The following is a 26,504-nucleotide window of genomic DNA, read 5'->3' on the forward strand; positions in this document are numbered from 1 at the left end:
TGAATAATTTTTGGTTTATTGTAATCCATTACATACCTTTCTATCAAAGTTATATAACATTATCAAGATAATTTGTTCTGACACAGTTTAACTCTGAGTTCTTGTCATATTTTATTACCATTTTCTAAACTATAGCGAATAAACTGTGATAATGTGAGAAATGTTGAAGGTTTGACTGTATCTATTTGATAAATGAAGTTAACCAACTAACATTATACATACTCTTGGTTTCTGTACCCAATATTGAAAAAATTTACAAATGCAATGAAAATATTGGTTTCGGTACTCGGTATCGGCAAGTACCAAAAATAAAAGTATCGGTATCGGGCGAGTACTGGAAAAAGTGGTATCGGTGCATCCCTAGTTGCAATTCTAGGCACATTACAGATGCACATGATGAAACTTCACTGTTTTTTTTTTCTGCTAGTATTTTTGTGTTTTTTCATCTGTTTGGAGTCACTAGTTAATGTTTGCCTAATTCGTTGTTTTCAGGAGTTGACATGGCTGTAGTGATGTACACTGTTTGTTGAGGCTGTACTGATTTCTCAAGTTTATCAATAGTTTTATATCTTCAATATAATAATAAGGTGTCCCCCATTAGTGTGACCCTTGGCTAGCATTTGTTACACAAACAACCAAATGACTTCATCTGTATTTCGCTTATTGTCTTTTTAAAAACCATCTACCTTGGTCATTTTTTCCAGCTCACTGAGTACTGCTCAAATTGTGTTGCAATTATATTGAAAGCACAGATGTATGTGAAGCATATTTCAATATGTTCTTTTAAGTCACTTACCTTTGATAAATAAAAGACAAAAAAAAGAAAAGATTTCTCTGTAACTGTAAATCTTCACTAAAAAAAGGCAATCACTCATATTATAACATTCACAATAACATTTTGTGTTTTTTTTATATTCTGGATATATTTCTTATATTTTAAGATTAATGATCTCAGGTGTGCCCGTATAATTGTTTCATATCATTTCACAACAGTTTTTAGTCCCATAGTAAGTAAATTCAGTTACCCCCAAGATTCATCCCGGCTTGTAGACACTTCCGTACTCTGCATGCTGGACAGTTTTTCCTCCGAATCTTGTCAATGATACAGTCATTCCTCCCAGCACAAAGGTAGTTGTGCTGACCTGCAAGAAGAGAGAGAACGTGTTCAAGATCTCTATAAAACTCTATGTATCTTTTTTTTTTTTTTCTGTAGGAATTGTTACAGAAATTAGGAATGAGCTCTTCCGTGGTTCACATGGACAATGGTTTGTTTATAGGACTGTTAATTTAACCAATTAATTTCTATAATTAATTATTAAAAATAATAATATATAGTTTTCTGTGGAGGCTTTTCTAAGTCATTGTGATGTGTTTTGGTTAATTTGAAAAAATGAATTAGGATGTAATTAATTCAGTGAAAAATTAACATTTTTGATTTACTGCCCTAATAGCGTAATACAAAAAAGACAGATCACTCTATTCCGTGCATTAACAAAACTGTGACCTTCACAAGGACATTGTGGTGCATGCTGCTCCTCGTGCACAGTCATCCCTTTGTGAGTATACGACGCAAAGGAGACAGCTGTCTTACACTTTACGCCCCTGCACTATTATCACAGAGGACAAATGAGCCATCCCAAACAGTGTTTCTGAGTGTGTCATGGGTTGGCTGATGTCTTGGCGCGGGACGCTATGACGCTATCCCTCATGTGCAGCCTTCCTTGGCCAAGGCCACAGCTCGTGGATCGAGCTCTCGTTTCGGAGCACCATTCCGCTCCACTGACTCGCCACACACCCACTCGCTCCACAGGCCAGAGCACGGCGCCGCAGGGCCGCATCCAGGCACCGCGGCCGTGTGCATCTCTCTCTTTCGTTCTCTTAACCATATTCCACCCCCTCTTTCACTCGTGCATCATGGGAAGGACTTCTCCGCTAAACTGCATGCCACTGGTGCTACCTACATTACATGAACGTGCTTTCCTTTAGTGCTTATGGACCGTGTGGCTACAGACAGGCACAATGAGTGTTTTCGGTGGAGGGAAAAAATGCGCAGCGAGTCTGTCTAGAAGCTGCCAAAAAAGCCCAGGATCTGCAAACGGAGCAACAGCAGCTGTAGCCTCGCCACTATTTCTGGCTAAATCACATGACCCCTTACATAAGCCCATTTTTCTTGCTCTAAAAAACAGTAAACTGCGACACAGGAAACACAACGAAGCCCTCCTCCACCTCAGCATCCAAACACAGACGCAAATCAGACCTGAAATCTGTTCGGCTAACTCTCGGGCCCCTTCTGACCACTGTACGCAGCTGCCCCACAAATCCTGTTAATCATTGTCCCATCAGAAGCACGTACACATAAACTGTACCATACTGTGTTTGTGTATCGGCACACACATGTGTGCGTGTAGGTGTTTATGTACTAAAGCAGCAGAGAGACTGTTTGTGTACATAAGGATGGAAGGGGAACTTCACATATTGTAGCGTTTCAGTGCACTGTAGTTTGTGGATCTATATCTGTGTGGTGTTTATGTGCATTGGCTTAAAGAAATATCAGCAAGTGTGTATTGTGGTCTATCACAGTTGTAGTATGTAACTTCATTGTTTAGCTATTGTTTACTCAAAGTTTAGTTTAGAATTTTATTGTGTTTCCAGTGGGTATGTTTTTGCATGCCTTCGGTTATTTGGTTTTCTTGGTTCTTTTAGTCCGGACAAAAAAAGAAAATTATACATTTGGTTCGCTTGGTGTTAACATTTACATTTTTAACACCTAACCTAAAGATACAAAACAAAAGACATGAGGATACGGTCACAACCTAATTGGACAGCTTTTATGACTATATTTTGTGAATAACACCCAAAACTAAAGGTTGATCCTGGTCCGCTAGTTTGGTACAAACCAATATTCGGATGGCAGCGTTCATACTTCTTCAAATGAATCACACTAAAAAAGCAATCGCACAAGAGTTTGTTTGGTTCAAAGTTGCTGTGTGTAAACATGCCCTTAGTGTTCCTTTTCCTTGGTGAGACAAAACTAAGTCAGATAGAGATTAAAGGGATAGTTAACGTAAAATGTATTTTTGTCATAATTTACTCACTCACATATCATTCCAAACGTAACTTTAAAAAAAAAAATTATGCAGAACACAAAAGGAAATAATTTAACAAATATCTGTTTGCGTGAATTTAAGACAATGGCAGTACATTGCACCACAAGATTGCTTTTATACATTTTGGCGAAAAACAATTCAATATTGAAGCCACTTTAACTGTAAATTTTGTGTGCGTCATTCAACCCTTCACACTCCAGTCCAGTAGGTGGCGAAAATGTTCACCTGCTTTTCCTGGTGTTTCTACGCACCAGATTAAAAGGTGAAGTTTACCACAATTATTTTACTGTCAAAATTGCTTTAACTCTTTCCCCGCTAAACATGGAATTTTCTGTTATTTATGATACAACGCTTCCCCGCCAAAATGGAATTTTCCAGGTTTCCGTGTTTGCACTGTTATACCATCGGGGGCGCTATTACGCATCTCCTGAATGAGTCCAGAATGTCCAAATCAAAAACACATGTGAGGAAGACGCAGAAACGAGCGATCTCATATGTAAACAGATGCATATGAAAAATAATGTGATCATCAACAGTAAACAGCATATAAATGAAAACTGCCTAATGTTTCCAAGTGAATTGTCGATCCAGGTCATCGTAATGCTTTGATCATCGTAATGAATATGATTCATATGTAATATTTGATAAAAACGTGATTTTCTCAGCTTTTTGCTCAAAATGTTACGTTTTTTTTATCAAACTTACCTACATTAAAGCGTTGATTAAGAAAAGAATGCTTGAAGCTAGAATAAAATGGAGTTGGCTGGCAACTTTTTTTCAAAAATGCTGGCAGTGAAAGAGTTAATATTGGGTTAGTTTTCACCAAACCATTCAGAACAATTGGAAAATGTTCAGAGAGCCACATGGACGTTTCCTGAAATCCCTGAGTGCTTTATTAAAGTGAGTTGCATTGTACAATATTTGTACTGTATTCACCCAACCGGGTTTTTTTTTTTTTTTTGGATGGGTGTGTGTGTTCTGCAGAAGAAAGTAAGCCATAATGGTTTGGAACGACATGAGGTTGAGTAAATTATTTCTCATTTTGGGATTAATCATTCTCTTCTTTCACCATATTTATGGAAATACATTCTGTCAGTTTTATTTCTGAATTTTTTAGCCCTATTTAGCCTAAAATGTTGTAGAGATCCTTTAATCCAACAAATTCAGTTCCCAAAACCTCCCTCTTATGCGTCAGTGTGCACTGAGTTTAATGCTATGGCTGAATTTGTAATACTCATACTATATCATATCAGCCTAAGTGTGTGCACGTGAAGAGCCAACATGGGGCTTCCTGTACAAGCCAGTGTCTACTTTTAGCCGACTACGTCATTCATGATAGAGGGATGCACTGAAAACCTAGCCTGTCAGCTTAGAAATTAAGCAGACATTTAAAAGGAAACTCCCTGTGAGACTCATGCAATACAATATTCACATCTTTTTTCATCTGTTTTCCAACTGTCGTGTCATTTCTGGCTTCGACTCGAACACGTGAGCTTCTCTTTTAAAACGGTTCTCCTTACGCCAAGTCTTCAGATCTGTTTTCATGGCAATACAGTGTCATGTATCTAAACTACATTTAGACCAAGAGGATTAAGCCCTTTTCACATTAGCCGTTAGCGTAAACAACAACATAGAAAACCACAGGCCGATGGCATATGAATCAGCATCCATCTAGTTTTTTCACCATGTACTTCAAATCTATTCCACACATGTGTTTCACATCAAGCTGCTATCAGTTGTTATTGTAGAATGCTATTTCGGCAACTTTGGGGCATACTGTAAAAATTATTTTAATATTGTAAAAATTATTGAATGAAGTATATTTTACAGGAAAATACTATTTTAGTCTTTAGAATAATTTTTTTTTGGTATGAAAAAGTCTCAGCTTTCAAATTTTGTCATTTTTTAAATGAATTAAAACGATAAATACTGTTTTGTGGCTCTTTAATGTGTCGTGACAGATCACTGTAGCCTCGGTTCAAGTGACACCTGAACTGATCGTTTCTTCCTCTTTACTAGTTATAGCACAAAATAAACATGAATGAACATCAGAAGTATCTTGTTTCAACCGCGGAAAGATGTCAGTACACAGCATTTTTCAAGTTAAAGTCGACCAACTTAAATCTACTCTCCTGTCTGTTTTGTTTGTCGGACAAAATGACAGATTCAGTTATATTTGCGTTATGATTGATCAGATTTGTCAGTCACACTCCCGGCGAAGGGTCAGCTATTTGTGAAATTTACAAGCAATTTATTTCCAAAATTTGTTTCAAAGTAAATCTTACACCAACACGTTCTCACTCCCAACTCGTCACATATTTACGCTTGGTCAGGACCCCTTGGAGTCACTTTTTTGATGCTCAAGGTACCCCTTTAGCGTAATTTTTTTAATGCACAGGGTACCCCTTTTCGACATGTAGGGTCCTCCATTGCTTTCAGTTTTTTGCCTTAATTTAATGGTTTGCATGCATTTGTAAAAAATATAAATCATTTTATATAAATTTATACTTTGATTGGAGCACCTAACCCCACCCCTACCCTAAACCTACCCACTTCTGAAAAATATAAAACACGTAACAGGCGAATAAAAGTACCGTCACAGGTATTTATTGCAAAAACGTACCATAAAAAGCAGTATAAAAGTATTACAAACAAGTCGTGTTGCATTCCAAGTCTTCTGAAGCCATACAATATCTTTATGCGAAGAAATGAGTAAAACATAAGGTTTTACATGCTGAAAATGATCCCACTCCGTTAACGTGCTCACATCTCATTCAAAAAGATACTCGCGTACTTTAGCATGATGCAATCGGTCACAAGACACACAAGAGCCAATGGCATTTCACAACCAAGACTGACGTGAGGCTTCTTCTGGCGGCAATTTTTGAATTTACGCACCGACTGTACACAATTTTTTTTTTTTTTAATTATGCTAAAGGGGTACCCTGTGCGTCAAAAAGAGTTGGGGGTGAGCATGTGTTGCTTACACCAAACTTTTTCAGTGTATAAAGGGGTATTCACACTGAAGTGACAAAGTGATATGCAATTTTCAGAAACTTCTGATGCCATGAGTGACAACGACAGTTAGCGAAGTTCAGATAATGATCCACCATCCAATACAGAACTTGAGTAGAAATACCTACTAGCAACCACCAGCTCTGTGAATATCTCCAGCAGTTTAATCATAATGTAAGCGCCCATTCATTTAATGACATTACCGATTTCAGTTTCTAAAGTAAGTAAATATGTTTTTCTTAATTGATGTAAACTGCAGGTCTTATTTTCTGTGTTCATCCAACACGTCCACATGCAGTCTTCAGAGGGATTATTGCGTGAACTGACGCATGGGAGTTAAATTACAAACCAAAACGCAGCTGTAATCATTTATGAAAATACAGTTTTTCCTCTCATCATTTGTTATTTCCACACATGCACTTCCTGCACTTTGCAGTCCTCTGCTTTCCTGTTATAAATTGTATCTGGTCCAAGGTTGAAAAGCTACTGCTTCATCTGTATACAACGTTCAGTGGAAATTTTGTACTGTATATGGAAATTAATCTCTTTCTGGTTTTGCTGTACATTAGGCTTAGGGCTGCCTTGAGGGCAACATACAGATTAATAAAGCCAGATAGTTCACAATTAGTTATTGTGATTATGATGATAAATGGATACAGTAAGAAACATCTGTCACCAACTGACCAGAATAAAGCCTTTCATAACCTCAACCGTATCAATAATACATGGTCACGACCCATGTCCCAAAATATATTGATGTTGGAAACACAGATGCCATAATGTGATAGCCGTCATCCGATTTGCTTAAACACAAAGGGTGTCTCATTTTGCATTGATGTCAAAGAACAAAGGTATCACCCAGAAGGCGGAAGAGATGGCAGATACTGAAAGCAGTGGTGCTGTAGGCAAACACAGAGGGGTTATTTGAGGTGAGGAAAAAGGGATTGTATGACCTGTTTAATGGACTGTATAGTTGTTCGGCCCTTTAATACTCACTGACCAATCACAGCACTCTGAGTTCTGGCATATTTCAGTATGTTTTGACTGTCAGCCACAAGCAAGACAAAGTGAAGTTTGTGGAGTTTCACTTTTTGTCATTAAAAGCATATTTTAAATTCATCCTTAGGGCTATAAATTATGAAAGCCATTTCTGTATCAAAAAAACCCTATTTCTCACAATTGTGGCTTTATATTGTATGTTTGTGTAACTATAATGTGACTTTCTTATTGTAAAATGTATTTCACAATTGCCTTATTTTTTTACTCTAAGATGGAAATAGTTAAAGTTTATTTTCCCTCTCAATGAAATCATTCAATAATTACGTGTTCTGGGAATTAGGCACTTGGGGGCATCGGGTGCTACATTCTGTCTTTTTAATTAATCTTTCTTTATTGTTTTTCCACAAAAATCCTCAAAGTTTCTCACTCTTTAACCCTCTACTGATGCATGATGTTTCCTTTCCAAATACACAATACAAAAATAACTGTCATATACTGTAGACCCGTTAAAGCTCTGTGCTTAATCAGTGCAATTTTCTTCAGCATTATATTTACCAAGTAACAGAAAAGTTTTAAAAACTCTTCTGAAAACTTAATTTTTTCACAATAGTCTAGCCAAGTTCAATGCAAGCCTGTAAATGATGAGTTGTGCAGGACTGACACTGAGTATCATTAAACATGATGACATGCCAAGACACTGATGGCTTTTGAATAATAAGCATCTGCTGAGCTGTCTGAAAAAAAACCATATGGAAATCACAGCCAAGCTACAGACTGTGGTTTGGGAGTTTGAAACGGACAAGTGATGAGGGAATGTGTTGATGATGAGAAAACTTTGGACAGATCAACTGCATCAAACATCTCACATATTTCACTAGGCTGTTGTAAGTTTGCCAATAAAGTAAATCTCCAACTTTAAAAACCTTGATGGCATGGCAGTGACTATACATGTGTGCCTATAGTGTTTATTTGCAATAATCAGAATAACAAATTACTCGGATTAAGATTTTACATGACATAAGCAAACCTCGTTAATCCTGTTTACATGCTACTTGCCATTATTTTGATTATTCAAAAGTGCCTAAAGGGATAATTCACCCAAAAAGTGATAAATTCTGTAATCATTTACTAACCCTCAAGTTGTTAAAACCTGTATTAGTTTCTTTCTTCTGTTGAACACAAAAGAAGATATTTTGAAGAATGCTGGTAACCAAATAGTGGTTGGTAGCCATTGACTTCCATTGTATGGGGAAAAAAATACTATGGCTACCGGCAACTGTTTAGTTACCAACATTCCTTATAATAACTTTGTTTGCATTCAACAGAACAAAAGAAAGGTTTGGAACAACTTAAGAGTGAGTAAATGATTATCGGGTGAACTTTCAGTTAAAAAATGGCTGCATTCCAGTGTTTTTGACCATGATGGCCATATCCAGTAAAATTGTAAGCATAAACTCTATTTCCTGAGCTCCCCAGATTTCAAAGCTGTGCGTGAGCGTAACGTGCTTTTCCTCTCCAGCAAAAGCATGCCTGCTTCGGTCAGTGAAAGAGAAGAAGAAATGTGGTGAAAGTGTATATATGCCTACATACTGTGATTATGGTTACACTAATTATGAGTATAATCACATTAACATAATTTCAGGACTGCCTTAATCACATTATAAGTGTGAATGTAAACATAGCCAATGTCAAAAACAGAATGCCTCCAAATCGGGCACCAGCTCTGGCACCAGCACTGTCGAAAAGGGGTGAACACATGCCTTTATAAAAACATCAGGAACAGCTACAACACTGTAAATGTTGAATGTGAATTCCTATCATTTAGCGTTTGTCCCTCTCCATCCCCAAGTTCCCAAATCCTACAGTAGGGCTGCACGATTAATCGCATGCGATATTTAACGCGCCTCTTATCAGTAAAGCCGGTTCTGTAATCAGCGGTAAATCTCCATCACCTGCGTGCTTTCACATTGAGCAGCATTAAACTTACTGAGCACCCGAGTTTTCTAAGCTGTGCATGAGCGTAACACATTTTCCCTCTGCAGCAAAAGCATGTGCACTTTGGTCAGTGGAAGAGAGGAAGAAATGCGGTGAAAGTGTATATATAGTATGCCTATATACTGCGATTATGGTTACTCTAATTATGAGTATAATCACATTAACATAATTTCAGGACTGCCTTAATCACATTATAAGTGTGAATGTAAACATAGCCAATGTCAAAATGAACCTTTTCTACTGAAATAGTGCTGTGCCAGAGCTCAGCAGGGAGAATGTCCAAACATCTCTCTAGTCTGCATACTGAAAAAATGTTAACATCCAAAATGATTTAAATTATAGAATGAAATGTTATTTAATTTTATAAATGTCATTTAATTTAATTTTATATTTTTATATGATATATAATTCAAATTAATCCTAATCAATTCGCCCTTATAGTATTTGTGTGTGTGTGTGTGTATATATATATATACGCAGGTGATGGAGATTTACGCTGATTACAGAACCGGCTTTCTGACAAGATGCGCATTAAATATCGCATGCGATTAATCGTGCAGCCCTATCCTACAGCTAAACTAACACAGTGAAACCGGTATATCCCTAGTGCCAAATGTAATAACAGATTCTCATAATGAAGGAACAAATATTTTAGTCCTCAGACTGAACAGCTGTAGAGCTCCTAATAAAAGTCTGTTGAGTATTAGTTGGTACCATATGGCCACTTCACACTATTCCCAGAGAAATAAGTGTTTGTGCTGCTATTAGTTATTATTCACGCAGCTCAGGAACTACACAACAGAGGTTGTTAAGTATTGACTGCAATATATTGTGAATTTTTTTTTTCGCATCTATGCCTGAGTTTAGCAGTTTTCTTTCATATCACAAAGAGCAGTCAAGACCTTTCCGCCTTTCAAAAAACAGTGAAGGTTGAAAAAAACAATAATCTTCTCTACTTCTTCTACTTCGACTCATACATCTTTAAATATCAGTCTTCTGGCTGTTTTTTGCTCTGTTCCAAAACCATCTGAAATGCCTACAGTGGCTACCAACATGCTAATCACAAATTCCACTAAAAACAATTGCCTGTCAAATCTCCCTTGTGCTGCCCCCTATCTGAGTTACTGCCTACGTAAAGCATTCCAAATCAGTCTCTTATGAGCTTCCAACACAGTTAGGATGCTGCCTTAGAAAGTAGCTGCCTATGTAGGCAGCAGGAAGCGAGGCTAGGTTTTGAAACAGACCTCTCTCTCTGTCTATTCTCTCACTCTGACTATCATTTTATCCTTTTCCAATCTTACTGCTCACGCTCACTCTTCACGATCTCTCTCTGTCTCCTCCCTCCTTTCTTCTCTCTCTCTCTCTCTCTCTCTCTGTCTTGCTCAGATGGTAACTAGGCTGAGGTCAGGTAAGGTAATGGAGCGCACACTCTTACACAGCACTACCTCTGCTGTGGTGTTGGAAAAGCGGCTGCACTTCTGAATGCCCTTGAGGTGTGACCTCATTCAGGGCTCTGAGGAACAATCACAACCTGAGAGAACGCTTTATATAAACACACATTTTTCCAACATTTAATAACTTCATATATTGCTATAAATTACTAAATCAGTTTAGTAGTAATTGTTACAGGATGACATACAGTCAGCTGGCCATTATCTCAAAACAAACCCTCAGGAGTAGGGGTCCTGTATCATCCTGAAATGGTTTATTTTCCAATAACGACTGGCTGACTGTACATTATCTCGCTGATTAACAAATGATAAATAAATGGACATGAAATGTGTTACAAGAAACATGAAACTAGGTCATTATACAAAAATATTTTGACCCATCAGAATCAAGAATTCCAGAGAGCCACGAGTTAAAGGGAAAGTTCACACAAAAATGAGAATTCAGTCATCATTTACTCACCCTCGTGTGGTTCCAAACCCATAAGACTTTAGTTCTTCTTTGAAACACAAATGAGGATATTTTAATGAAACATGAGAGATTTCTGTCCCTCCATTGAAAGATTGACACTTCAAAAAGTGTATTAAGACATTGTAAACGTTCATATGAACCAAGCAGTTTAATGCAGGTCTTCTGAGAAGACACAATCACTTTATATGATGAACAGATTTAATTCAGGGTTTAATTCACGTATAAGCGCTGATCAACAGACATACATCGAGCACATCAAATATCGTAAATGAAACCTCAACTGTACTTGCTTGACATGTGAGAAAAACCTCACCGGTTCTTGTGTCATTTAATTACTAGACTTTAAATGGAAGAACAGAAATCTCTCAGGTTTTATTAAAAACATCTTCTCTTTTGTTTTGAAGAATAACATTTTATGAGGTAAGTGAGTAGTCGATAACAGAATTGTAATTTTTAGATGGAACATTTAACATACAACTCAAACTAACCACTAAATACTGTTTACTAGTATAATATACTAGTCCAGTATATGAGAAACAAGTGCTAAGACTACACTGTAAAAAAAAAAAAAAATCTGTGACATTTACGGTAAAATACCATCAGCTGTGGTTGCCAGAACTTCACCGTTAAAAATATGGTAGCAACATTTTAGGTTTTACAGACTTAACTTAAATTCACAATAAAAAAAACGTATTTCATTAACTGATGTAATGTTAATAAACCAGCATATTAAAGTACTAATATCTGTTTTGAACCATTGTAATACTGATAACCACCAAAAACAGGTGGTGATGAGAAAGTCACATGATGAATCAAAGCTCATCACAAACAGCTCTTCCACGAGCTGAGAAGGGAAATACTTAAATGTAATTACAGTTATTCACCGTATATAGTATGGAAAGCTACTTATAGCCAATTAACAGGTTTTTACTGTAGCATTTTTACAGTCTTTTACTGTTAAAATCACAATCATTTTTTACAGTGTAGGAATATCCAGAGTAATTTTTTACTTAACCACAGATGCTTTCCATAGGCGTTAATTTGGAAGAAAAAAATCTTTATATCTTTATATCTAAATCTAAATAAATAAACAAAAAGTTCAAAGTTTTCTTCAGGGCAAAACAACAGCAACAATGCCTTGAGTACAAACAGGTGTTTCTTTAAATAGATGCTGATGATCACTTTTTCCCCCCTAGCTGTTATACACTACATGCTCTGTGGAGTTTGGATGTGTCTATTGGCTTAATCAGCAGTTTGCACCTTTCTAAAGAGGCTGTGATAGTGCTGTGTCTGCGTCAGAGCTAATACAAATGTCCCACTTAAAAGTTCAACTTCACTAAAAGCAGTAACAACATTTCACTCCCCTTATAAAATGTGAATTATCCCATAGGACACTGTTATCTAAATTTAGAGGGTTAAAATCCAGGCCAGGACTACTTTAACAAATATATGACATTTATGCACTACAAAGTATTGTGTGGTGTATGGCAAATATTAGTTTACTATATCTCTATATGGGACTTTTTATGTACATCTGTTTCATTTAGATGAACTATTGATGAGTTATACAATCCACATGTGTAATCTATAATTGAATTAATCTCTTTTGAATCACTTAAATCCAAACGCATAGTTTTGCCATCTAGAATAGTTACAATCTCTAGAGCTTCTTGAAATATTATGCATAAACCAGGCAGGAATTCATGCTGCTTTAAGCTGGCCTTTTCAGCAAGGAATCATCCCGTTAATAAGACATAAAGACATTTCACAACAGAACACGTTTGTAAGTGAGAAAATAGATGAGTCTTACCTTCTACTGCTCTTTTGAAGAAAACTTTACAGCTTCCACATGTAACAACCCCATAGTGACATCCTGACGCCTCGTCTGCACACACCAGACACACTTTGGCTGTTGAAGACGTGTGTCTCAAAGATGCACTGAAATAAGAGCAAATAAAATTGTACCTGTAAACTGTACTTGAGACATCAGGTGCAGGTGACAAACCACACTAATGACTTAACTCAACATGGTTCTGTGTTGCATTGGCAGTTCAAGGGTAACTGTGGGAATTAAACTATTTTAAGTTATTTTAATTATTTGAAAATTGCTGGAAAATCAGAAACAATGCAAATGGAAGTAAATAATACTCTTTTAATCAACAAATTGCTTTTTTATTCCAGACATGGGTCAAAGAAAATGTGCCAAGTCCTTAAAAATGTAACCTTGTGTCAATTCATATTGTGTCATTTTATATAAAATATAATACAAAATTGTACATTTTAAAATGACATAACTCTAAAAAGATCCTGTGATAAATATAGGATACATATTTTGACATTAAATACATTTGAGTGTACACAATCAGTATTTTCTATCATGTTTCAAAGTATTTTTTCTGCATGTTGGTTGCACATGTTTTTGAAAAAGCAGACAGAAGTTGTTCTATTATTATATTATTATTATTATTATTATTATTAAACCACAAATGATCATTAATCAATTATTACAGAATTTTAATTAATACATTGTAAATTGTCATTAACAAATTAATAAACGCAGATAAAAATAATTAAAACCATTTCATTTACCCGCCTACTGTTACATTAAAAAAAGGCACAAAAATAACAGAATGGTCATAAATAACACCCCAGGTCTGAGCTAAGTTTGTCCTGCTCTGCAGGGCCGTTTGAGCCCAATGATTTTAGCACTGCAGAAATCACGTAATTCCCACATTGTTACTGGGCACCCAAAGGGCACGGCATATGTCACTGACTCATAACGTATGCCTCACCATTTTGCTCCAGATCATAAGAATGGTCTGTTCAAAAAACCGACTGTACACCATCTACACAAACACACCCATATATAACACGCCACATTCAAAGCAGTCGATTTATACCTAATCTACTGGAGCCCACAAAAGCAGTGCGCACAGAAATAAATACTGAGCAACATTAAGTGGCAGAAAATGAGAGAACGCTGGAAACTGAAATAGAGAGATTTTTATATCCCGTGCCCTCCAAAATGAAATTGACACATTGAAAATGAAGCACATACTCCAAATAGTCTGGCTGACTTGGCAGAAATCTGATTAAATTGCCCAGTGAAACCTGACATGTCACCCTTTGAAAGACGCCTATGGTGTGCAGGAGAAACGAAGCTCGTTTAAATCCAACAGTAAGACTCGAACAATACTTTAATGGCAAGATAGGCTTAGCACGTACGTCCCCCGCCCCGACTTTGATAATGAGCGTGCTCTCGTTTTAATCAGTAGTGCACGGTAATTGTCTGGTTAGCATTCTGACAACATCCTTGAGTCTTAACAAGCCTCTGCGTCTCAGAGGCACGTTCCCTCTCAAGGCCTGGTGCGGGTAGTAACTTCACCGCATCTTTCTGACACAGTCGAGAGGGCTGATCTAATTCTCCCTCGTCCGTCTAAACACACATTCAATTTGTTAGCCGGTTAGCAGGGGTCTCTAGCAAGGGAGTCGATTGGCAGGCCCTGGTGAGCTAATCGCCCCGGCGGCACCGCAACGCTCGCTGTGCATGATGTGGAGAGGTCTGGCTGTATTAAACTGTTCAGCGAGCCCCTCCGTTTCTCTTGTTCTGCACTGAGCGTTCCTTGCCACCGAGTAAAAAAGACAAAGACAAAACAAAGGGCTGACAAGGTGACTGCTTTTGCAGGAAGTAGGTCAGTGTTGGTTGTTATGAAACAGATCGCCCTTATGACCGGCATACTGCTAGAACGCTGCTTTTGTGTTTTGTGCATGAGAGAAAAACACTAATTAACATCTACAACTTTAGCTGATGGATGTTGCTTGTATTTTTTTGGTATAAATAATGAAGTGATTGGGTAACCTGCTTCACCTCTCTTAGAAAAAGTTTGCATTTTGAAGTTAGATTCTGAATTGTACTTCCATTTGCGCCATTTACTCTGTGTGTTATTGAAATGACCCTTACTTCTGTGGTCAATGAGTGAGTTTACATGTACAACAAATGCTGATAACTATAAAAAAACCAGCTCATTATAAAAACCTGAAAATGCAATAAACCGTGTTTACGTTAGATGTTTAATTCTTTGACATTTGCTCTGGTTTTGAAATCAAAACATGGACAGATTGATTCAAGAATAGGGTAAAAAATAGATATCATACTACTACTACATGATACTACCATACATTCATATTTGATTGATTACTATAAGAACTGCAAATATTTTTGTATTGCAAGGTTTCTGAAATTCTGCAAATGAGGCATTATCTAATATATCATATATATCTACTAATATATCATATTATATCCACTAATATATGGCATATTTCCACTAATTTGCATACATTTCCGAAACAGAAATCACTGGTTCAAAATTTCTTTCTCATTTTGCCCACATTCGAGTCAAAGGTTTTTGCAGTAGGGATTTTAAATATCTTTTTTTTTATCCCTAAATAAATCAGAAGATACTGTCAACTGACAGGAAAAAAAATCATAATTTTTTTAGGAATAAAATGTAATATAAAATCGGGCAAATAATAGACAGTATGAACAAACCCCTCTGTAAAATCCTTCAGAATATAGATAGGAATAAAACTGGAATAAAACAAAGTTTTGTATACTGAAGTGGAGATCCACTTTGAGCATATAAAGCATATAAACTTTGAGCTTTTATATGCAAATAAAGTGCAATAACATAAAAGCTGTATTTGTTCTTTTCTCTGAAACAACACGTTTTGAAATGACAAAGAGCCCAAAGTCTCAAAATTGACATTTTTTTTTTTTTTTTTTGGTCGCTATTTGTGGCCTTTCCTTGATAAAAGAACACAACATCTTGTATGTTGTATAAGATGCATGTAAACACATTAAGCAATGCTTGAAATGATTCTCTGGAAACAGACATGTCATGAGAAATGTAATAAGTAAAAGGTGTGGGGTGAAGTGAGGACACTTGTAACTATGTACAGGTGTTCGCATTTCTCATTTATTTTATGTACAATTGCAGTCTAATAAGAATGGACTCAGCATGCATTCAGATCAAACAGCAGTTTTTTCTAGCTTTGGGTCTGTTCTTTTCTTTTCTTTCTCTGTAGATATGATTTTTCATCTTCAGATTTCATTTAAAAAAATCAGAAATACATCTGTAAGCAAGCAGTTTGCTTGAAATACTCAAGAATGCAAAAATGCAGAAGCCCTCTTTGACCATTAATATGACAATTCTGTCATTCCTGTTATGCAATGCCTTTTGAATTCTGTAACTTGAACATATATATATATATATATATATAAGACAACATTTCTTATAAGGACATATTAGACTTTGCTTTGGTCAAGATCAGGCACTTTATTAAATACCATTATTTACACAAATGAACATGTTAGAAGAGATCAATGAGGGTTTGAGAGTTAGCTTACATGAGGATATTAATTTGCAGTTAATTTAACAATATTTTGAATTTTAATATCATAATGTCTGTAAGTTTAATTTTAATCGACAGAATGGAATACTTTAGAGTGAGACAGAACAAATAATACCACAAAACATCACAGAATTCATCAAATTCCTTGCTAATACTGTACTTACTGAAGTTCGTGTTCCTATTAAAATTGATGTCATTTCCTGAATGATGGTATCTGGCTTTCTTTTTTTTCTTTTTTTTAGAATATTCCAAAAGACCAACAGGACAGTAAGTAATATTAAGGACACAGAATCATTAAAAACTGATTACTAAATACATTCTCAAAGCATTTTCTGATTAGAGAAAGCATATATATATATATTATCTTGGAATATGGGTTACTGCAAAGCCCCCAGGGAAATAAATAACAAAAATAGCAACATCCACTCAACCAAAGTATTGCAATTATCTTCATTTAATTGTGATATTACGATAAAAGAGATTAATCTAACATCTACTATTCCTTCCTTTAAATTTGCAAACTTTATATTCTGTCCAATACATATGATTGCTTAAAAATATACTGCACAGTAGGAATGACCCAATTGCATTCGTTAAGCAGAATCTGTAGTTTATGTTGGTGCAAGAGCCATAATACAGTATGTTTAATGACCAAGTATCATGGACATAAACAGGAAGCAATTTTTTTATGATACTGCACCCTAATACGTAAATGCGTATTGTTCCCTGTGCAATTACACAACCTAAACTCTTTCAAAGGAAGCAATTGTGAATTGAAATGGTAGTGATCACTTGCCGGTCATGGATGGAAATAAGGATATAATACATTATGTTCAAGCTCAGCTTGGAAACTACAGGAAGGGTAATGGAATGCAGAGTTTGGGTATTCGCTATATTAGTTTGATTCTGAATATTTATTGCTGCTTACGTGCTGCTGCATCAGCTGAGATCTGCAGAAAGATACTGGCAGGGTTGAGAAAGAAGACTGACAGATGGATCAGGAATACAAAAATAACAAACCATATAACTGCTCGAATGCACTGCGCTGGAGCTGTCATGTATCAATCTCAACAGAGCGCTAAAGCAGCAGTCTTTCTCCTGCAATGGGCAGAAATAGAACATGCGGTGATAGTTACACTGAATTTAAACTGTTAGAGCTGTTCTCTATCAGTTAAGGTGGGTGTAAAGTTATCAGACTTCACAGTACACAGATGCTAACCAAAGCCAGAAAGAGAAAGGCTAGAGAAAATGGGTCCTGCTCACTTTCAAGAGGATCACCATTCATTGTGCAAACAGCGACCGCACTTACCGACAGCCACCTCCTCTCCAGTCTAGAGTATTTATGTAACACAACTTGGAATGCGGCAAAAGCTAAAGGTAGATTAGGTAAAACAAACAGGGGAGAGGACAAATGGCTTACATAACCAAAGTGAGACAGTCTAAACATTATCACTGCACCCACTCCACGCACCACGCAGACCAGCCCGCAGCGGGAAATTATGATCAGCCCGCGGAGAATTATGGATCCCCAGAGAGCTATTAAGACCTGGATCTAGCAAAGGGTCAGAGGCCCCTCTAATGCTCTTTAAATGTAAATGATGGAGCTGTGAATTACTTGAGGTAAAAAGAATCTGTGAAACTAATTATGAAATAGATTTAAAGGCTATTTTGCTTAAAAAAAAATTGAATTCAGGCTTCCAAAAGAGCAACTAATTTCTTTTAGAATTTTCAAAGCAAATTATGAAAATAATAAAGTAAATGATATCTATTGTATACTCTACTAGTTTGTGCATGCAAAATTATGAATTATGAATGTTGCTCATTTTCACACACTGTCTGTCCATTTCACTAAATAAATTATGCAAATCATATTAATTACAGCAGGCTAATAGCATAGATGTTTATGACTCAGGGACCAGATTCAAAAACATTAATAAACTTAACTACTATTTTATTTTTTTTATTTTCTACCTACTTGTTTTAAGAAGGTAAGATGTTTAAAATGTTAAAAAGATGTTCCAATAGGACCTTGTTTTTAACTTCAGCACAATGCACTCTCACACACACACACACACACACACACACACACACACACACACGCACACATACAGATACAGGACACATTCATTCTTAGAGGAAGCACAAAATATGAAAAAATGAAAATAACCATTTGTAATTTAAAACAACCATTTGAACTCCTGTCAAGCCAGTTGCAATGAAAATAGTGTGCACACTTATAATTATTATAATGATTTTTTGTGCTTTCAGCACAAAAAAAAATATGCCCTGCGAGGTGTTTTTCATTGAGATGATCAGCAACTCTTCAACTAGAACCACCATATAATCAGATAACACCAAATACTGTCGTGATCTTCATTCTCAAAAAAAAAAAACCTGTCACTAGGGTGCTACCTTTTCATAAGGTAGTCTTTTGTACCTTTTTTTTACCTCTAAAAGATGCATATTAGTACCTTAAAGATACAAATTAGCACCTTTTGAAAAGGTACTGTACCTTCTTTCTTTCTTTCTCTTTCTTTTTTAAGAAAAAATAACACTTGAGAACTTCTTGAGATTTTTTTTCAAGAATTGTATTTAGGAACATTCTTACTAACTTAGAATGTCTCTCATCTTCTACAATGAGCCTCATTAGAAGAGAAAGGCACATAGAAGCTGGTATTGCTGCTTTAGCACCTTCACGTGAAGAACTGAGCAAGTGCAAGAACTTCATTCCTTGAATGCATTTGATGTAAAAGACGTTTGGAAAGATTGGATTAATGTATTACTGCACAGTACGAGTGATTTCAAGGCGTGAATATTCACTGCATGGTGCAGTTTGTAAGAAATGCAGTGCTGGATCTGACTTTAAGTGGAAAAACGTTTAGATTCATGCTGATTCCTTGTTGTGTTACAGTGTTGAGCATGTAAACAGTGAGGGAGGACAGATACTTCAGTCCATCAACATGAGCCCTGCAGGTATGGCAAGACTGACAAACAAGTAAACTATGAATTTGACAGCCTTAATTTAATACAGTTGCATTTGGCTTCCACTTATTCAAGCACTCATATACTTACATGTGATGCAATTGAAAAAAATTAGGTGAAAATAAGGGAAAAACTGGGTATACAGGAACTGTTGACTTTACAGTGTCACAGGTTATATCTTCCCTTGGGCAGACAGCATGAGCAAACTCACTCTAGTGACATGGAATGGTTTTGCATCCTTAAGTGAGTATCCTATATAATTAAGCAATACAACAGATTTATGAATAGTAAAAAGTGACTGCTTTTTTTTAACTAATTTTGTGCCAGTTTTCAGATGCTGTGCACTTATGCTGGTTATTATGCCCTCTATAGCAAGAAAGCTTTAAGCTGTCTTAATAAATGACTTAGGGCAAGCTCATCTTGTGTTACTCACCTAACACACCTCACCTATCAACTGATGTTCATCAGCATGAATATTATTTCCCTGGGTGTGTCGAAGCCTGGCAGAGAATGAACAGCCATCTATTAGCAGAGCCACGGAGACAGAATCTCACATAATACCCCCAGTGGTCAACACCAGATGTGACAGTCTGAAAGCATCAACAATGATGCAATGATGTTTCCTGCTGCCAGCCTTGCCTGTCATTATCTCTATTATGACTATGGGCAAAGTTTGTATCGGTTTATTACATAAGGCAACCATACAGATATTAATCTTATATGCAAATAAGAAGAACAAGATTAAACGTTTAGTTTTGTGGCTTTTAGTCCATGTCTGTTAGCTTTACGGTTATCTACATGCTCTAATGCAGTAGTTCTCAACCTTTTTGAATCCAAGGCCTCAACAGTAATCAAAGGCCCTGTGAATTTTCCAGCTGTTTGTAATTTACTGGATAACAATTAAGGACAAAGGTTTAAAAAAAAAAAACGAAATAAACCTGATAAAATATTTTGGCGCTTGGCATAACAAGAACAGGTATATTTACTAAAATATGTAAGTAAATTAGCAAATAAATAAATCCCATGGAGCTTTACAATTGTATTAATTTATATTACTTTTTTTTTTTTTAATTAGGCTACTTGTATATCCAGGTTTTTCAAAAGAGTGGAAACGCTGGTTCTTTAAAGGGGGAAAAAAAAAAAACGTTTATTGAAAAGTGTATAAAATAAGTTGATTAAATTTATTTTAATGCTTGTTTTGTTATATTTTATCTTATCTTGAGACCCCTCTGGAAGTTTGCTGAGGCCAGATTCAATTTAGTAAATTTAGCCGATTAAAACATTAAATAATTATACACATTAAAAAATTAATGTCTTTTTATCTTCCTGAAAAACGATCAATAATAATAATAATAATGACTCATCTACAGTATACAGTACTATACAGATTTTTATCCAATCAGATCCCACTTAGAATGACAATGCCCCTCCCACTAATACCACCTCCAGCCAAAAGCAATCAGTAAATCTCATTCATGGAGCAAAAGAAATTTAAATAATCCTGGGATCTTCAGCTCTTCAACTGTGGAAGGCCATTTCTTCCAGATAGTAAGTAAATAAATAAATCAAGCCTTGGCAAAAAAAAGTCATAATTATGACTTTCTATAAAAGTCATAATAATGAGAGGAAAAGGTGAAATTATTACAAAAAGTCAATGACAAAAATCATTTTTGACTTGGCTATTATTTTGACTTATGCCGTAATTATGACTTTTTATCTCAGTTTCAACATGACATATATATATTTTTTTTTTTATCTTTTTATTTTAGAATTTTGACTTTTTGTCATAATTGACACATTTTATGTCATAATTCTGACTGTTTAAGACATAATTTCGACTTTTCATGTCATATTTATGATTTAACTAAGCATTTTTCTTTTTTTGGCAGAAATGGGCTTCCATATTTCAACCAAGAAAAGAAAAAGAAAAATTTTAAAAAAGCAAGACTAGCTTAGTTATGCAAAGCAATGAATATGTTAAAACCGTAATCAGATTTCTGTGTGATCCAGATAGGGATTTCCAAAAATATGGGGCTCTATCTCAAACACAAAAAGCTCTTATTAGGGGTTTTCCTCAGCAAACACCACATGTAGCACCTAATTCAAGCATTAAAACCAGAGCCGGTCCTCCCTATACGCAAAGTACGCAAGCTGCGTAGGGTCCCCTTGCTCTCAAAGATGATTGAATTTTAGTTTCATTTTTGAATTTGGCCAGCGGTTATGAAAACCGCTCATTTCTTTTAATGCGGTGCGCTGTCGCCCTTTCTACGTAAAAATCTGTCAAATCATGTAACGTGAATGTCATACAGAGTCTTACTCGAGACAAAAAAAAAACGAGTTGACAGCGTACCGAGCCGCGGAAGAGACACTGTTTGTCAAGCGGACAAAGGCGTTTCATTCATTCATAACTCGTCATTTTGTATCTGGCTTTAAATCCAGCCAGATACAAAATTATTCCTACTGTATTGCCCTGTATTATGTAGAAAATAGTTGTGCGGCTTAATATTTTTACGGAAACTGATACATTTTTATTTCAGGAGGCTTTGAAGAATATAAAAGTTGAAATTTCCCTTTGAAATTGAAATTACCTTACAAACACACTGCCAAAAAGTCACCCATCTCAACATCCAGACCGGCGAACTACCCCACCCTCATTGAAGACTGCATTCTGGCCGCGTGTTTACGTTATGAGACAATAAACAATGGAGTTCAGACGGGGCTGTGCCTCTGCTGGAGTCGTCTGACAGCCGGCTGGTAATTCAGAGCCACACTTGGACAGCGTGGCGTGCGACATTCTGTGCGTGCTCACTGTAAACCGTCCGGCCCGAGGCCAGTGTCACACAGCTATAAAGACACACTCATTGAACAAGGCTTGCTCAAGGGCAGCAACTGGACATTTCCAATGAGTTATAAGATTGAGTTTGCGATCCTGCTAAGAAGAAGAGTCAAAATATCATACCAGCCGTTATCAGCAACAGATGTGCATTAGAGTTATGAGTCACCTGCCATGCTGTGTATTTCTATTCAGACATGACAGGTCAAGCTGTTCAATGAGATACTAATTAAAACCTGCTTTTGGTGTTCACTCCTCATAGAGTTTAATTATGCCTATAGTCAACTAGTCACTTGCTACTGCCTTATTAACTTAAGGGAAAAGTTCTCCTGAAAATTAAAATTAGCTGACAATGAACTCACCCTCAGGCCATCCAAAATGTAAATGAGTTTGTTTCTTTATCGGAACAGATTTGGAGAAATTTAGCATTACATCACTTACTCTATAATGAATGCTCTGTCGTGAATGGGTGCCGTCAGAATGAGAGTCCAAACACCCAATGAAAACATCACAATAATCCACAAATAATCTACTTGACTCCAGTCCATCAATTAACATCTTGTGAAGTGAAAAGCTGCATGTTTGTAGGAAACAAATTCATCATAAATATGTTTCTAACTTCAAACTGTTGCTTCTGGTTAAAATACGAATGCTTTATTCATAATATTGCTTTCTCCAGTGAAAAAGTCGTCTAGTCTGAATAAGGAGAGAAATATGCACAGATCAAGCATCATTTACAAGCAAAAACAGTCCAAAACTCTTCTAAACAAATATTGTATGTTGGTGGATTTTGATGAGAGTGGACAACAGGGGATGAACCTATTCACTGCAGGAACCATTATTATTGATTATAGACTCATATTTTAGTCAGAAGAATCAGATAGTCAGAAGAAAACAACTTGATGGATTTCTTACAAACATGCAGCTTTTCACTTCATAAGACATTAACTGATGGATTACTTGTGGATTATTGTGATGTCTTTACCAGCTGTTGGACTCTTATTCTGACGGCACCCATTCACTGCAGAGGATCCATTGCTGAGCAAGTGACATAATGTCTCCAAATCTGTTAAAATACTCACTGTTTCAAAAGTATAGCTACAAGACGTAATGTGTTAAGATTTTGGTGTGGAAAAAATCACTTACTAACCGTTTTCATGTAAAGTTACATCCACATTTTAGAATGCATTTTTCAATCATGGCAGAAATGTTGTCACTTAAGTTTGTATTATCTTTCTATATCTCGTGTTCCTCTGTCACGTGTGTTTATGGCACGCATGGTTAATGACCGGTGGCTTGTGAAGAGTTACTGCATATGAAACCATGACCACAAGAAATCTCCTCCTCCCCCCCACACACAAACATAGCCGTGAGAAGGAGCACCACTGGACTTAAGCCATCTAATTCACAGCATGTGAGCCAGCTGCCTGTGTATGCTCTCAAGTTCAACTGTACTTGACTTGGGAATAGAGCCACTGGGTTTCAGAACCAGAAAAAAAAAAAAATGTACCTGTTAACCAGGTTTATTATTAAAATTGTAAACAGGATTTTGCCTCACACCTTAATAAAGGCATGAGTGGATATCAATCTCACAGAGATGAATATCAGCTCTACTGATGCGAAACTATATTTTCCCCCTTTGTGTATATTAGTCCCATGAGTTATGATTTTTTCTCATTGTGTCTACATTTAACACAATTTTAGCCTGTAGCAAAATGCATAAATCCTAATGGGGTATTGTTTGAGTTGTAGTACAAAGAGTTTGGAGATTACGGTACAAACCGTAAAAGAACATTATCAGAACATCACACACACATGTCGCTTTGGACCGCCAGTGTCCTTTTTTCATGACCTTTTTCCGGTGTAGTATGTGCATGATGGAGGATTACTGCACCATATGGCAGTTTAAAGAACAATGCTACACCTGTCCAAGATGTTTTACGAAGCATGTACGTACAGATCACTAGAAAGTCTCAAAATAGCTCTCTTTGCTTACTAACAACAATAAATCCTTCTTGATTTAATGAATCATGATTAATTGTTAATCACCTCATCATTATTTTGAGGGCAACATCATTTGAAAGTGTGTCTGCAGATGCTAAGGAGATCTTGCAGGATGAAGAATCAACCATCTCATTGGATTCAAAAGACTTCTAGCATGAAACAGTCAACAGATGTCATCTAAGACTGATCTTGTCAAACTAGGGTCTTGGGTTGGAGAAATATTTACAACAAAAATAATTTTTAGGGTTGCCATAGGCTACGTCCACACGAAGCCAGAGCTTTCCCTATCCAATCTTTTTTTTCCCCTCGTCTCAAGAAATATCTGCGTGCACACGAAGCCACCAAACCGACACAAAACGATGTAGTATACATGCCAGACCAGCATGTGGCGCTGTAATTCTGCCACAGAGATACACTAAAAACAGAGAAGAAGACTTGGACTATGCGCATAAACCTTGTGCGCGGTATACAAACGAACATGGAACAATACATTTATTAATCTGTGTTAATGTTAGTTAATAAAAAGACAATCGTTCAGTGTTTGTTCATGTTTTTGTTGCTGTTACGTGACGTAGCGGTGTCTGACTTGGTGCGAGACGTGGGCTGACGACGACATCGTTTCAGAAAATATACGGATTCGCTGTCCACACGAAAACGCAAGGGCGGTGTTTTCAGATTTATCCACTCTGGGACCCGGTTTCAAAAAATATCTGTTTCACTCTCCCAAAACGCCGGATCCGTGTGGACAAAACGCCTATACGATACAAAATGTATGCGTATACAGCTAAACGCGTCTAAACGCAGCTTAACGGGGCCATAGTTAAAGTGTGCATTAAAAATATTAATTAAATATGTTTAACATAATGATTTTCGCTGCCAAACTGAATAATAATTTGATTTAATCATGTTTTCTAGAAATTGGTCAGAAATCATGACTTTATTCATTTTTTTTTTTACAACAAAAAAAAAACACTAAATAAATAAAATAAATAATAATAATAAACAGGTGTTTATCACAGATATTCGGTCAACTTAATAAACAGTACAGATTTTCCAGGTTTTAAAAATGTATTTTAGTACAGTGACATCATAAAAACCATTTATTGAATTTAGTTGTTTAAAATATCACAGTAAATAATTTACACACAATAGTCTAAATGGGTTTTAATGTTTGAAAATATACAGAAGCTGCCTTTGTATTTTAGGAAGAGGTCCCTTAAAAATATGTGTGTGTGTGTGTGTGTGTGTGTGTGTGTGTGTGTGTGTGTGTGTGTGTGTGTGTTTTGGTATCAAAATGTGATCTAAGATGTCTTTTGAATTTTGAAACTACTGGAGAAAGTGCATTACATTGCACAAAATTACAAACGTAAGTCTACTTGCTGCCTTAAATTTTTTATTTAAATAAAAGTGGTTCCATCATCGACTGTGGTGAATTCATTACACTTTTTAACCAATTTGATTTGAAAGACTTTAGGCAGTATGTGAATTATACCATGACTTTCAGCAGGGTCAAAAGGAATTCAGATTTTTTTAAAGGCATTTTAAATGACTATCTTAATCTAAGTTTAACTATTATTGAACGTTGGAGCCCCTGTTAAAATTTATATAAACATCTTTGAATTTTTTTTTAACAAGACCAAGGTTTAGATATTACCACATGAAGCATATTGTTAAGGTTAACATTTTTTTCATTGTAAGGATAAATAACAGAAATTATTCTGGGAAGTTAAATGTTAGCACAACATAGTGATAAAAAACATATTTGTAGTGTTTAAATGTCACAGAAAAAAACCTATCACAGCAGGAGATCCATCGTCTTGCAGCAGTGCCACCCAGTCTGACAGGCACTAGGGTCAATGCCACATCCGATGCCCACAGCAAGCCCACTCCACCTGATGTGTCACTCTGCGTCACACACTGGGACACGTGTAAGCCATGTGCCTTAGACAGATTCAGGATGCTTTCTAGGAACATATTTGCTGTTCTCGCTCTCATTCCACTGTGATTTATGTCTTTGTTTTCTTTTTCTGTGTATCTTTTTCCGATCTGTCTCTATCCGTTTTTCCTCTCTGTGTTAGAAGCATTTCAACTCTCATTCAGTCTAGAAATGTTGACTGCCAGCGTAACCTTGTCTCAGGTAAACCACCTTAAAAACACGAGCCTATCGATGTATATTTAATAAGGTGAAATATTTGCAGCGATGCACTATCTGCCCTTTGCTGGGTAGACATGTCACC

At 36.3% G+C, this 26,504-nt stretch overlaps 1 protein-coding gene across 1 annotated transcript in view; it reads right to left on the minus strand.

Annotated features, from left to right (window-relative positions):
* The window catches only part of LOC107670737 (mineralocorticoid receptor-like), a 77,131-nt gene that overhangs the window by 22,274 nt on the left and 28,353 nt on the right, over positions 1–26,504 (minus strand). The window contains exons 3-4 of the mRNA XM_016463456.1: positions 12,847–12,974; positions 1,026–1,142 (exon numbers count right to left, since the gene is read on the minus strand). Of these exons, the coding sequence (XP_016318942.1) occupies positions 1,026–1,142; positions 12,847–12,974 (245 nt within the window). The remainder of the gene's footprint in view (positions 1–1,025; positions 1,143–12,846; positions 12,975–26,504) is intronic.

The sequence above is a fragment of the Sinocyclocheilus anshuiensis genome, unplaced genomic scaffold (assembly GCF_001515605.1).
Source record: "Sinocyclocheilus anshuiensis isolate Anshui unplaced genomic scaffold, SAMN03320099.WGS_v1.1 scaffold145, whole genome shotgun sequence".
Taxonomy (NCBI): domain Eukaryota; kingdom Metazoa; phylum Chordata; class Actinopteri; order Cypriniformes; family Cyprinidae; genus Sinocyclocheilus; species Sinocyclocheilus anshuiensis.